Genomic DNA, 18008 nt, shown 5'->3' on the forward strand with positions numbered 1-18008 from the left:
TGCAGACTTGTCCAGATCCAGCTGAGACATGAGGACAGACCTACACCTTTGTTTAGTTCCGCTTTAGGTCACATTTATTTCTAAATTTCATTGCCACCAAAATGCAGTATTCATCACAGCAGAATATTCATCTAAGTTATACTTCCTGTTTGAGGTTCAGAGCCTTACTCTAAACCATTTAGCCAAATAACACTACAGTGTCCATGGAGTTGAACCTCTGCTGCTGGGTGGGTTTATATGCTCCAGAAAGGAGGACACTTTGAGCCACCATATTTTATTTCTAAACTTGGATTTGCTGTTTCATATTAAAAATTAATATTAATCCACGTACACTGCAGAATAAGTTTTCTTTCCCTGACTATGGATACTTATATCAATGAAGGAAACTTCTTTTCTGTAGGTTTTATTTGAAACATAGGCTCATTCTATTAAAAAAACAATTTCCTAATGAGCAGCTTGGTGAGATTTGCTGCCAAATTACATATTTGATTTTTTTTTTTTTTTTGGCAATGCTGAATTGCTCATTTTTTCTTGCTGCCCTTAGGAACAAACCAGATGCTCAGTGAGCTAACAGTCAGCTGACATGGGGAAAAGATCCTGTGGCCCAGAATGTAGCAACTGTATGTTCCAAGATGTTTGTACATACAGCTTTGACCACATAACACAAGAAATAAAACAATTTGTGTATACACCTATCTGAATAATTTGATGGAATTCAGTGTTCAGACCCTCCTTTACAAAGTTAATGTGCACAATTTACTGATAAACCAATTCTTCTCATATAAACAAAATCCAGTAAATCCTCTGTAGTATTCAGTATACCCTTTATGAAGTTTCATGTACAACTGGCAAATACTGGGCCTTCAAGGAAATGTTTATATTCATCAGCAGAAACAGTGTAGAAGCTGTAGTAAAAACAAAGGCCAAGTTTTTACAGCTGTGCCATCTCACACAGTTCCAAGAACTGTACCCAAGCAGTGGCTTGTACTGGAGGTGAACTACATGCGTCAATTTTTACCTCTACAGACAAGACTCTAAAACAGCATCAGAAAAAAAGCAGAAAACTCTAATTTTTAAATCCTGCGTTCAACATCCTGGCGGGTTTTTTTGTTGAAAATATGTTTTGCTTTCTCTGAACTGACAGAGCTGAAAGCAAATTATTCATGTAATAGGCAGCATGCAGACTAAATGACCTTAGTTTACACTCTTATCCAAATACCGTGTTAGCTTACCTGGGGATTTTTAAATAAAGCATATTTTTGACTTTTTTCCAAAAACAGAACCTTATTCTCAGTGTCTCGAGTCCAGTCTGATAACACCTCAACAACATTTTCATGGTCTTCAAAAAACCTTTCTGGAGAGACAGAGAAGTTAATGTAAGACATTCAAACTGTTTCTGCCCTCTCCTGAGGCTGCAGAAATTCCTGTGTAAAAATGTAATCATTATCTGATGTTCCCTCACTCAGGGCTGGAGAGTCCAGCACTCTTTTCCACTGCACAGACGGGTGCAGAACCCATCACACATCACATGAAATTGTGTCACATGGAAGGGCAAAGCAGCTACAGAAGGCACCTTATGTAGCTGTGCCATTCTCTTGGATTCCTCCTGAATCTCTGCACTGTTGCTTGAAGACTGCAAGGGATGGAAACAGTGACTCACCAGAAGTAGACAGTTACACCCATGTATCTCATGATTTCTGCTTTTGATTGATTTTGATTTTTTTAAGGTTTTCAGTATTGCAGACTGAGGAGTAGAAGAAGTGATACAGATAAACTTTGGCTAATGAATTAAAAAAAGAAAAAGTAAAGACTTAATTCATCTGTCTTTTTAATTTACTTCTTTTACAATGAAGATTTGCTTTTTGTCAGCAGGAATAATTCTATGCACTGAAAAATTTCTTGGTTTCAAGCAACTGTACTTAAAACCACAAATAGCAAAGTAGAAAAAAATAGAAAAGATAGATTGAGAACTAATGTTAAGATATACTGGTTCACCCAGCATCTCTGTAGTTAATCTTACCAGGGATGTGAGAGACCTAATGTCAGCTCTGTCCCATCCTGATCTGCTCTGAACCTCACTCCTCCACCCAGAAAAGCCACAGGGTGTACTGAGATTAGGTAATTCTGAAATCACTTCAGTTTTATTTATATAAGATTGCTCAACATAAAACCCTTTTTAAAGGAAAAGGAATTCAGCATAACTTGACAGGTCATTTTGGAGCATCCCAACCTGCACTTTTCTACAAATTCAGTACTGGGATAAGGAATTCACCCAGCTCCAATTTTCAGTAGAATTTTGGCAGCTTCCTGGGAACAGCTGTACTCCCATTCCTGTGGTCTCTGCTGATCACATCTTCCAATGGCCTAGACTGGCCTAGCATCAGAGGAAGCAACAAAGCATACATTCTGTAGGTTTTCTTTAACACTTGTTACTTTTGACAAGGGTTTAGTACATCCCATCCAACCTCTATCTTGTGAATTAATTACATTCACAGAATGAGATTAGCTTCAAGACCCATTTGCATGTACCTGGTAACTTTTAACACCAACAACATAAACTCTTAATTTAGCAACTGGTACTTCTGCAATGCACTGGAAATAGAAAGCACTATATAAAACACCGTTAATGGTTTGGAGGGTGAACAGTACCTTACAGTTCAAGATAGGCATGAAACAATTCTCAGACAGTAACACTAATTTTTGCCATATGTATTGTGTTTGTTCATTTGCTGCACCAGGATATTCTTCAATGTATGAAAAATGTGATTTTAACATCCTCAGGAAAGTCTTTCTAATAATTAATTTACCTAAAAAAAGTCAAATCTGGGACTATAATAGTCTTTATTGCAAAATGGATGCTGGTAGGTACAGTCCAGTGTTCCATTAGCATCTCACTAATGAGATTAATCAATTTAACATGTATTTAATTTTAAACTGTAGTTTATTTTATTTACAATGATAGTCTTTCAAAATAACTGCATATGTAAGACAACCTGTCAAACATCTTGTGATATAAAAGTAGCTTGGACCTTCAGTTCAGCAAGAATTATTTGCTGCTCAGATTTGCTTCTTAAAGTAAATGCAATTTTGTTTTCTTTAATACTAATGTAGAGAGCAGGCAGAAAGATGAAGTGCAGGAAAATTCTGTCTTTGTGCTGATGGTAATAAAGCTATCTACAGCAGCCAAAAAGTATATGGAGAAAATCAATAATGGCTCACATTGTTCTGATTTTGAACAAAATTATGTGCACGTTGCTGTGCACTGGAAGCAGAAGAAAGAACATGTACCATTCCATTCATATTGAAACTGCCTTCTGCAAACAAAAAGGCTCCATCCTCAGCAGACCTGGACCTGGTAATAGATCACTGCATCAGGAATTAATACATTTTTCCTTTTTTCTTGAACCAGATACAAGTTTATTTCCTTTGATATTTTTCTTCTGTCCTGGCTTTAAAAATGATTTTTATTCATTATGAGAGTAATTCCTTACTATAGCAATACCCTAACACTAACCAAAATCACCTAGGATTATCTGGTACTAAAGTAGCACAAGTAAATTTTACCAAAAAAAATCCAACCATTTACCCCTATGTTTGTAGCAAACAATCTCCTTGGTACCTTCAGTTTTAATTGCATGATGGGAAATTCAAATATCTATCCAGATTATGAAGAAACACAAGTACATTCTTTTTAATGACTATGGAGATTCAGAAACCATACGTTTATTGTGATGTCATCCTAATACTCAGACATGTTTGTCCAAGTCACACTGGACAAAAACGGAGTTTTCTAAGACAGGAAAACACTCCAAAAATATTCAGTGATTTTTGTCAGATTTCTAGGATCAAATGACATTTCCAGTCTTTTCTTAGTTAAGATAAGCAGGTAGAAAAGAATGCAGCACCATTATCTTAATCATGTAGCAAAACCAGACTGGCAGTCAATTTCTGCGCCACTCTTACAAGCAGATGAGCATTTCCTTGCTTATGACCAGTCAGGCTTTTTTCAAGTTATTTTAAAATTTCTATCATTTAGTTTAGCAGAATGACTACACCTGGGGCTCTTTTAAAGTGCAATATTGATATTTGACTTCATTTGTGAATTTTCACATCTCTCCTGGGAGATTGTAAGCTGAGAATGTTAAAGGCTGTCAATTTCCCATTTCTCTAGGTCAAATATCACTCTAAAAGAAAGTTGTGGCAATTTTCCTTCTCTTTTTGATGTCAATACCTTTTCAGTCTGGAAAACAACAAGATTCTGAAATATTTCACAATTAGAGAATACTCTGTTCTTAATGATAGAAACCTTGAAGCCTTTTTCAAACAAGACTTGTTATGTTGCACAGAACATTTTCTTAGTTTTGCATAGCTGTTTCCTAAGAACTGGAGGCCAGGTTAATTACTCCAGAAGTCATAACTTACCATCAGCAGAGCTGCAGCCCCATGACAGAGCAGTGTCCTGTACACAGCTACACTTAAGAAAACAATTACCACAAATGAAGAGCATTAGAAATTACTGAAACACTTCTCACAGAGTTTTGTTTAATGACATTTGTTTGGCCAGTATGTATGCCTTCTGACAGCACTCCAGCACTGCATCCTCTCTTCGAGAAGTGGATTTAAGTACTGGTGTGTTTGGGTTTGTTATCACCTTGAAATTCACATGGCTCCTTAATTTTGTGTAAAATAAAATCATGGAAATGGTAAAAAGCAAGGAGCCTTCTGCAGGTCACAGCACAGCTGAATGGACTCATTTCTACAATGCTGGAACTCAAAATGTCCTTCAGACATTTTTGGAGGTTCCAGGCCTTGGTCAGAAGCATTTTAGACCCTGGCAGGCAGCTGGAAACAGCTGCGATTTTGAGTTTGAGCCATGGAATGAGTTACCAACTTTGAAGGTGGAACAAGCAGTCACAAAGGGTTCGATAGTATAGTAGAAGTAGTTACAAAGTAGAGGGGAAAATTTTTTAGTATTGTACAGGGGATTTTTAGCACCTGTACAGGGGGGTTTTTACTTTGTACAGGGGGGTCAGAAGTTCTAAGATGGAGGAAAGTGGGTCAATCCTGTTCTTCCTCCTTCTTTTTCCTTACCTCCATGTTCTTGGTGATGCTGGCACTTATGGATTGGTTTAGAGTAGAAAAGCACCTTGTAACATAGGTAGTAGGTATTGGTGAAAACTGTAAACATATAACACGTAATATATCATATAAAAGATAGCAGCAGCCCTGGGCGGGGAGAGAGAAGAAGACACCGGACAGTGAGGGTGTCAGGAGTGTGTGTGTTTCTGCCTGGGCTGCTGACCAAACAGCCGCAGCCTGAGAAGACAATCTTTTAGATAACTAGCAATAAACTGCCTTGAGACAGAACAACAAGAGGCTGCGGAGTCTTTCTTGGGAAGCACGGGTTGGAGGAGAGACTTTACCACAACACGGAACCCCTGAACCAGGCCAGGGGTTCCGACACTACAACACGAACACACCAAACATATTCCTGCAGCATCCCTCAGCTTAGAGTCTGTGATGTTCCAATGCCAGGGAACATACCACATGTCTCCTGCCTCCATGGGCAGGAGAAAAGTTAACTATCTTTTCAAGATTACCAACACTTACCTGATCTTTCTAGATTACCAGCCCTCTGTCTATTTGCTATGTCACTGCACCACTTACCAATCTGCAGCTCTGGGTACATCTCATACAGACACCAGTCGACGTTGCAGTCACAATGGGTTTTCTCAAAGAGGTTGTCCAAAACATCCCGTGCCACCTGACGCTCATCCACCATTAGGGACTTTGTGCTGTTATCATTCATGTGCACCTTGATAACAAGCTGAGAACAAAGTCACAGAACAGTCAGGTAATTTCAGAAGCAACAAAAGGACTAGTCTGAATCTGCTAACACAGATAAGAAAGATAAAGGCTGAAGGTTATTACTGATTCAAAGGCAAGCTGAGAGAATAAAACAGCTCAGAAATTCTCTCATTATACCAAAATAAAGATTTTTTCTCTAAAAATAAAATTAAGCCTTGTCCTATGCATGACTTCAGGAAAGGTGAAATTGCTATGAAGAAAAGGCAGAAGTTTATATCTTTTCTAAATCTACTACATGTGCAATTAAGGAAAATGCCTGATAGGCAAACCAAGTGCAAAAGGACAGAGTATCCTTAATGCAAGCTACAAATGTGGAAAGTTTAGTTTTAAATAGAAAAAGAATGGAAGAATCTTGCCATGCCAACAAAATATCCTGAAATGAGATTGTACTAAGATGGGCCATAGTCCAACTGTCATGAATAAGAAAACAGATGAGTTCACAGAATATGCTGAGTTGGAAGGGACCCATCAGGATCATCAAGTCCAACTCCTGGCCCTGCACAGGACAACCTCAAGAGCATTACTCCATGTGCCCAAGAGCATTGTCCAAATGTTTCTTGAACACTTTCAGGCTTGGTGCTGTGACCACTTTCCTGGAGAGTCTGTTCCAGACCATTCCCTTGGGTTCTTTCACTGGCCACCACAGAGAAAAGATCAGTGAGTGTCCCTCCTTTTCCCCTCATGAGTTACTAACATTGACCAAATCTATCTAAGACACTCATTACTTCTTTATATGGTGAAGTATTTGTTAAGCAAGAAACAGAGTGAACTTTCTCTCCAGAGAGGAACAATGCAGAAAATGCTGAAGTACATAAAATGCAATAAAGAACTGGAAGTACATTAAAAGAAAGTACTTAAAATGCTCCATTAGTACTGAAAACAGTAGAATAATTCTCAACAAGATCTGTACATTGCTGATGAGTTGGGAGAACTTTCCATATAGTGTTGTTTATATAGCTGTTTTAAAATATATGCATAAGAAGCTTTGGTTCTGTAGAGACGATCTGTGTAAAAGGTCACGTAGAAGCAGAGTTGTGACACCCAAGAGAAAATCTACATTATCTCTGAAAAGCAAAAACGAATGTAACAAAAGCTATGAACTTGTTTTGATTACAATCCTTGTAACAATCTTCTGTAAAATACGCATCTGAGCCATAGTGCAGATTATACAGAAAATAAGTGTTGTACATGCATAATCTAACATGTTTAAGGCAAAAGGGGATTTTTGTCTGGTTATAACTGACTGCTCAGAAACATGCATGCAGCTTCCATCTTCACAGAATCATAAAACAGCTGAGATTGGAAGGCACCTCAAGTGGTCATCCAGTCCAGTTGCCTGGGCAAGCAGGACCACCTGGAGACCGACAGCCAGGATGCTGTCTGGATGGTTTGATATCATCTCCAGGGAGAGAGATTCCACAACCTGCCTGGGATACCTGTGACAGGCTCACCCACTCCCACAGTGAAGAAGTGTTTCCTGGTGTTCAGAGCCTCCTGTGTTTCAGTTTGTGCCCATTGCCTCTGGCCCCATCACTGGGCCGCACTGGACAGAGCCCAGCTCCATTCTCTTTGCACCCTCTTTGAGGTTTCTCTAGAGATAGAAAAGCAACACATAGACCCTTCTCTTCCGTAAGCAATCTCAGCCTCTCCTCACAGGAGATATTCCTGATCATCTTCACAATACTTTTTGATCATCTTCCATTGGGGTGAAGCTCTCTTGTGTTTGAAGGAGGTGATCTTTAAATATTAGCTTTCTTGATCCCTTTTCCCATCAGGAAGTTCCCTTCTTCCCATCAGGAAGTTCCACATGGGACTCTTCCAAGAAGATCTTTGAAGAAGCCAAACCCTGCTCTCTTGAAGCCCAAGGCTGTGAGCTTGCATTTCACCATCATCCCTACCCTCTGCTTTCAGTAAAAGAGAGAAAACCACAGTTTTCTTGACAATATTTAGTCAATTTAGAACTCAAGAATGACACAATAATTTCATTATAGTCACAAGATTGAACCTTACTTCTATTGTATGGTTCTAAATATTTGGGGGCAGGGGGAAAAGTTGGGGGAAAAAAAGTCTCCCAAAGGAGAATTGCTAACATTACAAGGAAAATAGGGTGACCAGTGAACAGTCATAACTTTAGTTACATAGATTTACAAAGTCAGCACTGGTGAAATCCTCCCAAGACATTCTCTCAGAAGGAGCATCTGTACATGAACATAAAGTGTTCTGTGGGAGCTGTCTCAAGACTGGACATTCCCAAATTTATTGGAATCCTCCAGTCTTCCTAGAAGCTCTGCAGGCTCCAAGAATTCCCATCTTCTTTGAGCAGGACTGAAAGGTCATGTCTGTTTTTAGTTCACATCCATTTTTCAGAGTTACTGAACACCTGCAGCTTCTGCTGAGTTCAGATGGAACACAAGTTTAGGATGAGTGGGCATAATTACTGGCACACTTTAGAAAAGAGCAGACACCGGCTGGAAGCTTTCTAACTTGTTGGTGTAAAATAATTTCTATTATGCTTGTACATTACTACAACTGCTGTGAAAAGATTTAACAAGAAGACCCTCATTAATTACTTTTCACTCCTGTGAAAAGATTTACAAGACCCTCATTAATTTAAAAGGGGTTAGCTAAATTCACATCCACTATAAAGAAAAGTTTAATACTCCTGGAATCAGCACAGCATAAGAAAGAAACATTTTCATGTACACTCTTCTTTCTCTAAAGCAACTTATCAGAACACTGGGTTTTGCCCCAACACTGAAAAAAAGAAAAAGAGGCAGCACTTTCCAAGTCCTCTAAAAATAAGCCCCTTTGTTGCTATTGGACACGAAATGAGTACACAGAAGCTTGGTGAGTTCAAGAGAGAAAAAGACTCAATTTTATTTCTGACTTTGCAATATACAGAATTCTAAAAGTGACAGTGGATTCGAGGATGAAATTGCTACTTCTCTAACTACACTGGTCCAAATAACAGTTTATCAATTCTCTCTTCCCACAAAGAAGAATGTAAAACAATCATTATTTACATGAACAGTGCATGAGAACTCCAGTAGAAATATGTAAAAATTATTAGAAAACTAAAGAAGTTTTATGAGAACTTTAAAACTTTCAAAAGAACTATAAAAGAAAACACTTTTAAAAATCAGGGCAATATCCCTTGGAGGTAGCATTCACCCAGAGACCTCTCTTGAGGTAGATGACAAGAGCTCCACAGAGTATATTTATCTTTGCAGATAAAATATGGAAAAGCCTGATCATTTTAGTAAGAAATTTATTTTTAAGAAGAATGTTAACAGATATTTAGGTAGTAGCTCTTATGGTAGCATTTACTATTTTATGGCTTACCTTTCTAACTTTGGCTTCCTTCAATTTCTCCAATGCAAGTTTAATCTTGTCAGCTTTAGCCTTTGCCTCTAGTTCTTCCTGAAAAGACACACAATACTTGGTATATTTCTTGTTAAGTAATCTCAGCAATTTACATTTACTTTAAAATGGTTGTTTCTTGATATTTATATCATGAAGATAAAGCTTGTCACAGCAAACTTCATACACACAGATAGCCTTCCTTGACCTAAAATGCTTCAGCCAAAGCTTTGATTTATAAGTCCAATGCTGCCTGTTGTTGCTCAGCCATATAGTTCTTATACAATCTGTTCCTCAAATGCTACAAGAATGCCTGAAAACTGGACTCCCCTATGTTTCTGTACATACAGCTGATACAAAAGAGAAGGTGGAGGAAGATCTAGCCTTAGTGAAAAAGCTTTGTGGATGCAGCTGCTTGGAAGAAAACTCTCTTCTCATTAGGGTAAGAGAACTAGAATTTGTAGGATTTTACTGAAATTTTTGCTTGCAATTACACCACTTTATAATTTTATACTCTGTGTTCAGTACGTTAATTTATTTGAATTCTTTGACTTGCCACATATGATCTCTTACTGCACAGACACTTACTGAGAGGAACACCTCAATTAATTGGATGATATCATGGCTTTTATTCTATGAATTGACCTATTCATATTAACACAGACACAGTTAGATAGAACACACAAGTTCATTCCACAGTAAGAATACCAAAAGTCTCAGTATCACCCAGCTCTCCTTTTACAAAGCAGCTCTATCAATATCATGCCTCTCTCTTGACATTTCTGATGTTTCTGATCCAAGAAGACTCTGGATTCCCAGGTGCTAGCAATTTTAGCTACATGAACCAAATGTAGTACTAGGTGCTTAGTGTTGCCTCCGTGACTGCTGTACAGATTGGGACTGCTCTTTTATGTCATCTCTTCCAGATGTCTCCTCCAGTCACATTCAGAGTTGGAAAAGCACATTTTGGACAGTGAGTGACTGTGGTTTCTGGGGCTGCCTTGGACTCCTCCAGCACTACTGGAGGGTTCAGTTTCTTTCCAACTTAACAACCCTTTTGCCTCTACTGAAGACTGTCTTGCATTTGCTTTTTTGCCTCTCTGCTGATTTTTGCTGTCCCTGTTGCTCTTACTTTCAGTTTCCTTTGTTTAAAAGGGGCCAGCTACCAACTACTCACAGGCTACCAACTTCCAGTCAAGGACTGTGGGAAAAAGTTCCTGTTCTGCTTCCACACAAGATTTCTGTTACCTTCAGCCTCCATTTGATACCCTAAAGTAATAATTTTAGTGGTCTTTGCACCAAGAGAACTGGCTGCAACACATGGAAGATGTACCTGCAAGAAACGAAGCCTAACTAAGCATTGCTATCACTTCCCTGGTACTAAGATATCATACAATCATAGCAAAAGAGAAAGAGAGTTATCTTATTCATCCCAAGTTTTGGGGCATGTTCAACGGTAGCTAAAGTACTCCTGACTGACATCCCTCCTGCTGAACTAAAAATCTTTTGTTTTATAACTGCTTCAAGCATGTTTCCTGTTATCAAATTCTCCACTATAAATACCACACAACCAGTTACAAATATCTTCTTTTCTCTGCAGGTGTGGAAATTTGCATTGCTATAGTTCAGCAGTGCTTAACTTAGAGAATCCAGAAAAAGCCTCTGTATTTGAACACCAGCAGTTGCACAAAGGTGGCTGCTGCAGTGAGGCTGACAGTTGTTCAGAGGGAAAAGCACTCAGCTTCTCACGCTGTGGCCCTCCCCTTACCACCTCTGTGCAGCAAGCAGGAAAAGCATCTTTACCAAAGCGGTTGAGTGCGGTGTGGGTAGGCTTTCTGACAAAAATTTTAGGAAGGTATAATTCAGTCTTCATCTGCATGTGACCTGTGTTGAACAGAGTTCTCACATTGTATAAATCTGTGCAACAGAGCTCTCACCTGACAGCCTTCATGGTTTCATAAGCTTTGACTTAATGCAGAAAAAGGAAATAAGCTATCAGAAGCAAAATTTTAGCAGTGTTAGAGAAATGCTTTGACAAGATATAGGATTTCTTTTCCTGCTACAGGATCATCACCACCTTTTCTGGATCTTTAAACAGAAGCACATAAAGAAAGTTATCATGTCAATAGCTAATGAAAAAGCTTTTTTTAGCTTAAGGGCAGTTTTAAAAAGAAATGCCAGAGTTGATGGAAGCCTGTGCTCTATGCTTCCCAAAAAGAAAGGCTGTACTTCTTAATTTTGGCACACCTAAAGGTTAGAAAATAAGGTCTTGATATCACGGTGGCATTGGGAATTACCAACACTGTTCTTATTTGACTGTGGATAACCAGAAGTGTTAAATACAACTTCAGCCTTGATTAGCTCAAGAATCACCTATCAAGAATCCTGGCTAATGGAAACATGGATTTTAATGACACAAAATACATTCTATTTACAGCTGAATTTCATTTTACTGAGCAGAAATGTCATGTCAAAACAAATACTAATAAGACAATGAATATTAATTTGAAATTGATTCTTTCAATATTCATTCTATATGGTTATTACCTCCATCATTCATACTGCAACCTGTGTAATAGCCCTGTGGGCAATTTTGTGAACAATAAGCCACAGTGGGTATGCCATTAGTATTTGAATACAACCTGTATCATAAAATGAGGCAAAGACTGCAAGAAAAAGCCAAACAAATGCCTTAATGAGGAAATCAAGTGTTGCCACTATATTCCCTAGAAATGCTTCTACAACCTGTTCCTATCCTTCTCTGACACTCCCCAAATCTGGAAAGGGACCAGAATATCATCAGAGATCAGTCTCAGAGGAACCGTTCAACTGAGAGAGAAGTGACTTTTGGCTACATTTTTTCATATAGAATTCCAGTTGTGTTTAGCAAGTATCTTGTTTGACCCTCAGGTAATGCACAATGTCAGTAAATAAAGAATTAGCTCAGTACAACACTCAATGGAAAGAAATTAACAATGGTTGATTTCAGGAAGCTTTAGATCCCAGCATCAATAAAAATGCTGCCTGGAAGAGAGGCCTGAGGGTCCACAGTCAGACTCCTGCCCAAAACAGGATGGCCACCAACATTAGATCAGGTCAGTCATGATTTTGCCTAGCAAAGCTTGGAAAACCTTCAAAGTAAGGGAACCTGGGATCTCTCTTGATCACCTGTTCCAGTGCTACACCACTATCTGAAGTGGAACAATTTTTTTCTAATGTCCCCTCTGAAACTACAAAGCTACAATATGTAGCTGTTGCCTCTTCCACATGAGGGACCTAACACTACCATGGAAGAATTTGGCTCCACCAGCTCTGCATCTATCCTTCAGGTATGTTCAGGCTGTCATCAGATCACTCCTCAGCCTTCTCTGTCAGACTAGACAAGCACAGCTCCCTCAGCCTGTCCTGCTGCTCAGCCTGTCCTTTCCCAAACTGTACAAATGGTTATTACGCCCAAGGTAATAACCTTGTACCTTGCTTGGTTTCTGAGAGTTTTGCTGGCTTAGTCCTCATGTTTTAAGTCCCTTTGCATTGAAGGTCTGCCAGTGATCCTGACAATCAGTGCCCTTAATAAAAAGCATCTTCAGCACATCTGCAGGTGGCTTTTTATGTCATCACTCAGGTCACAGAAGAAAATATTAAACAATATAAACCCCAGTGCTGATACCACTTGCTACCAGCCAGCAAACCACTGACTTACTAGTCCTTGAGTCTGGCCAGTCAGCCCACCCAACTTGCTGCCCTTCCAGACCATATTTGTCAGCTGACAAACCAGACTACACAGAAGTTTGGTACTTCCTTAAAGATCATGAGTCTAAACCAAAATGGGGAAATTTTTGAATGAAATGGATAGAACTCATCTTGATAGCATCTGTTCTGTATCGGTCATACTAGTTACATAAAATACTTCAGCTTTTGAAGCTGTTCAGCTGGCATTTTGCAAATGTTGATATTCCTTTAAGACAAGAAGTTAACTATATCTTTGAGATGCAGAAAAATGGCAAAGCTTCTCCCATATGTTTATGAGTTTCATTCTTCAAACAGCATGGGAAGGTCCTATGCATCAAATGAAGCTTTATCTACTGAATCACTTTTTTATGTCATCAGACATATCCAATTTTCTGTTCCTTTTGCTGAATATGTCTGCTGTATGATTCCAAACACAGGGGCAGCAGTGATGTTGGGTGATTCATATTCAGTTCACTTGGGCTTTTAAACAGCAATGAATTGACCACGGTTTTAAGCAAAACTGACTGACACTTCCCTAAAATATTTCCGTTCCCTAAATGTAAACATCTTCTCTCAATCATAGTTACTGTGAACATGAATACTGAAAGAGATATATTTGTGTATTTCATTATTTCAGATTTATTTTTGGGGGGCTGCATCACTCTTCTAATGCCATCTCACGGTGCTGTGACAGGGCAGAATTCTCACATTATCTACCTCCCTGCAACCTCATGTCAAAAAAACTCTACAAATATCACATTTTATTTCAGTTGTTAAAACAGCTCTGGAAGAAACACAAAGATGGAGAAGGTTGTGATAAGTCTGAAATTTTAGATACAGGTAAGCCAGTTGCTCATAAATAGTTATAAATACTGACCTACTGATAACTTTGGCACCTCCTAAGAGCATTTGAACCCTATTGCAGATAGTCTTCATTACTTCCTTTCAAAGGCAAGACCAAGAAGAGCAGTAATTCTGCGTTAGGACCAGGAGAGGTACATCTTGTGCTTGTCCCTGGACCAGGTCACCTAGCAAATGTTGAGTTTTCCACACATGAACTGCTTTTCCTACTGTAAGAAATCACTTAGGCCAGGGATGGAGCTGGGAAACATCCACAGAATTTTCTCATTAGTACAAATAGCACAGATGCAATGAACACACATAGTGACACAAGTAGAGATCATTGTCTAAGCTTTGCACTGATGCCAAAACCAAGCTCTCAATAAGAATGTATTAACAGATCAGTGCTTCTTAAAAGAATTAAGTGATAAATTTTCTGTCACAAATCATTTGCAATCATTATGCCTGTACTGGGCTATCGAAATTATGATTAGAAAGATGCAGGAAAGGGCAATAGGTTAAGGAGCAGGCAGAAACTGCTGAGGCCACAACAGTAGAAATTTCACTCCAGAGTTCGTGCACATTTCATCATTGCAGAACCTTCGCAAGATGCATCTACCTGGGAGATCCACCAGTGTTCCAGTGCCAAATACCCCTTGCAAAATGACAAGAACTAGTGAATGTTTAAAATAAGGTTCGACCCAGACTTACCTGAGTAAGTGGCTCAGGAGGAGGTGGTGGCGGTGGTGGTGGAAGTTCTGGTTCAGGGTCTGGAGGTGGAGGTGGAGGGGGCAAATCATCCCCAGACTGTCCAATAATGGTAACATAGGGACTTACTTTAGAATAAATGCCATCATTCAAACCTGTAGAAGGCTGAGTGACTGTACTTTGCTGGTTGCAAGAAGACATTTTCTGGGCTTGTAAAGTTTTCTGTTCAACATCATTAAGGTCTGCTACAAGATCAGCCATTAAAGCATCCAGGTCTTTGTCCTCTAGGGCATTTAGGGATTCTGTAAAGAAAACCACAAAATGCATCAGAGAGTGAGTGCAATGCAAAGCACTGTTTCCAGTCCAGCAGAGATTAAATTGCAAAAGGCATGGTTACAGAGTTATGGAAAAGGAAACAGCATTTTACATGGGTTCAAGAAACAACTGTGCTCTTGAAACAGCCATTAATCTGGTCATACTGAAGTTCAGAGTACAAGGAACTCTACGAATGCAAACTAAACAGGACAGGAAGCTTCAGTTCCAGTGATACAGTCTCAGGCCTTTATGATGGCCCTGATCCAGCAAGGTTACTGGGTATATGCTTATGAATGCAAGAAATTCCACAAGCTCCCATTAGGCTATAATCACAAACATAAATGCTTAGCAAGTTCTGAAACAGCACACAACAAACCACGTAACTGAGGCCTAGATCAAGACTATCTCCATATATTGTTACTATTCTACAACTCTAAAATTAAAATGAAGCAGTATCAAAAACTATTAAGAGACAAGAAAACGCATGGTATCATCTGCAGCACAGCAGTAATTGTGTGATCTGTGACATACCACATGGGTGGTACATCACATATGCTTTTGAGGCTCCTGTATGTAAGGAACAAACAAAAAAGTCTCTGTTAAAAGCGTCTTATAAACCAGATAGAAACATGGTTACTTATTATTTCTGGTTTCTGCTCTGACAGAATAGTTCTATACCACAACTTCACACATAATCTGTGGTTATTTGAACTAGCCACGGTGCAAAGATATACTGTGGAGTAAACCCTGTAGGATGGTTTAGTTCTCTAGAAGAGCAGGGCTCTTTAAGATCGAACAGCGTGAGTGGTTCAAATCTCTTTAAAGAGTCCAGTTAAGAAATAACTAACTAACTAACTGGAAAAACCTTTAAGTGAGATTTTGAGAGGGATCGAGAGCACTGAATTAGATACTAAAAAATGCTAATATAGTCCAATAAAGTATAGTCATTCATGAGACTAAGTGTGAACATGTCAATAGGCCATCTTAGTTTACTCTGCCCTCCTTGTTGTGTTAATATAGTATAAGTTTTTCTTTACAGTGGGAAAGTTTGCTTATGATCCTCTCATCCAACTGTTAACATAGTTCTGCCCACTTTACTGATAGTCTTTAGGAAGCCCAACAGGGAACTGATCCTGGGACAAAACCAGAGGCTAACACCAACTCAGGTTAATGCAAACAACCAGCCCTCAGTCAAAAAACCCAAAAAAACCCACAAAAAATCCAAAACCCAATCACAAAATCAAAGGAAGGGTTTTTATTTCAAACTCAGATAAATCCCCTCATTTGGTTTGCCATACAGTCTCAGCAAGCAGCTGTACATGCAAAAGTGACAGTGCAAACCAAAATGAGAATAAGCACTGAAAAGTGGAAGCAGCTGAAGCTGATACTTCCACTGGACAGAAATGCTTACGCAGCTCTGACATCACACTGAGGAACTTTGTCTTTCACCAAGTTAAATTCTTACATAAAAAAGGTTACATTTCAGAACGTTATTTGGGAGACTTCTCAAGTTTGTTTTCCTCTACACCCAGGCATTTTTAAAAGTCTGACTTCTATTTAAACTGAGTAATGGCCCAAAAAATTGTTTCCTTTGAAGTTTCCTAAATTGAGACATGAAAATATACCTCCCCTCCAGCAAAACAGGTTTCTTTTGTTTGGTTTGGGGTTTTTGATCAACGGTATGGAAAGATTTCCTTCCCCTTTGTTGCTGTGAGGTATTTTAAGCAAGCATAAAAGGCATGAAAGAATCCATTCAGCTACTTACCATTTAAATCTTTAAAACCAACTGTAAAGCTAAATTCACTGTTGGACACTTTTGGGCATGGAGGTGGTACAGTCTCCACTCCTAAACTCTGTAAAGGTAGAAGCAAAACAAGTATCTGATGATATAATTACTATTACATACATTAACATTTGAAAATCAATTTCCTGAATTTATCTAATGAAATAAACTCTTATTCAAGAACAGAATGACACGCACTGGTTTCTGAGATTTTGTTGGACTGAGTAGACTAACTAGGGCCAGGACAAGGGTGGAAGCACTCTCTCACAATCATGGCAAGGGTTTTGCATGCTTCTCAGTCCAATGTTGATGGCAGCAGCTCCTGTCAGGCAACACCTGGGCTTGGTGTGGGGAACAGCAGAGAACTGGATTGTTCTAATCGAGACAGTGGGCAAAGCCAGACTGATGTTCAGCTTCCTTGGGTTTTTTGAAGGGGAGTGGGAAAGAGTTTAGCTGTGTACAGTGTCATTTTCTTTCCAGAGTGCTCGATTTACCAATATGAATGAAACCTAGCTGTTGCTTTCTGCTATGTTCAGAAAAAAAAAACAACCCCAAATACAACAAACAAAACCCCATGCTATTGCAATGTAAACTGCAAACCTGTGTAAATAGAGAATTCCTAGTTTGCAGCAGAAAAGGCCAATTCTGAATTTTCATTTCTTTTTCAGCCCTGTTATGCCATGTAGAGGTATCTCTGTGTGCTTCTATCATTTACACTTACTTTAGGAACTGGTGAAAAAGTGTGAAAAAACTATCTACAGTCTTGTTTGGAAAGTTAAGAGTCTGAGGGAATTAACAGATCCAGTTCAGTTAACTGAAAGTCTTCAGGCTTTTAGATACCCCTGCCTCCTTCTCCCACACCATGCTGATGTGAGATGTGATGCCAGAACTTTAGAGACGAGGAGAAACCTGTCTCAATTTCAGGAACACTCCATCCCAGCCAGTACTGCACCGGGGAGCACAGAGACAAAAGACTCACTCTCTTACACTCTTTGCACCACCTGCACTTGTAACATCCAGTCTGTGGAGGTAAAATTTATCACAAGCAGTATTTGTTCTTTAGAAGGCATAATAATGAGCTTACCATAAATCCCTCCATATATATATATATATATATATATATATATATATATATATATATTTATATATATGTATATGTATATATGCACATTTACAAAAAGCCATAAAGAGCAGAAAGGCTACTGAGGGACAAGGTATTGTGATTTGACAGCTAACAACACCATGTGAAATCTTGGCTTTCAGTTTAAACACAATTTCTACTCTGTGTCTCAGAATTACTGGTATTTATTTTGTCAAGCACTGGCTTTATTCACCAAGAAGAAAGACCCCCTCAAAACATCAGCTGTAATCAAACTACATATCCAAGATGACAATTTAAGTGTTT

The 18008-nt window shown here is 38.9% G+C and overlaps 1 protein-coding gene across 1 annotated transcript in view; it reads right to left on the reverse strand.

Moving 5' to 3' along the window:
* The window catches only part of APBB1IP (amyloid beta precursor protein binding family B member 1 interacting protein), a 65596-nt gene that overhangs the window by 32092 nt on the left and 15496 nt on the right, over positions 1-18008 (reverse strand). Inside the window, exons 3-7 of the mRNA XM_030264465.4 lie at positions 16586-16673; positions 14509-14807; positions 9211-9288; positions 5668-5827; positions 1233-1354 (exon numbers count right to left, since the gene is read on the reverse strand). Coding sequence (XP_030120325.4) covers positions 1233-1354; positions 5668-5827; positions 9211-9288; positions 14509-14807; positions 16586-16673 — 747 coding nt within the window. The remainder of the gene's footprint in view (positions 1-1232; positions 1355-5667; positions 5828-9210; positions 9289-14508; positions 14808-16585; positions 16674-18008) is intronic.

Source organism: Taeniopygia guttata, chromosome 2 (genome assembly GCF_048771995.1).
Source record: "Taeniopygia guttata chromosome 2, bTaeGut7.mat, whole genome shotgun sequence".
NCBI lineage: Eukaryota > Metazoa > Chordata > Aves > Passeriformes > Estrildidae > Taeniopygia > Taeniopygia guttata.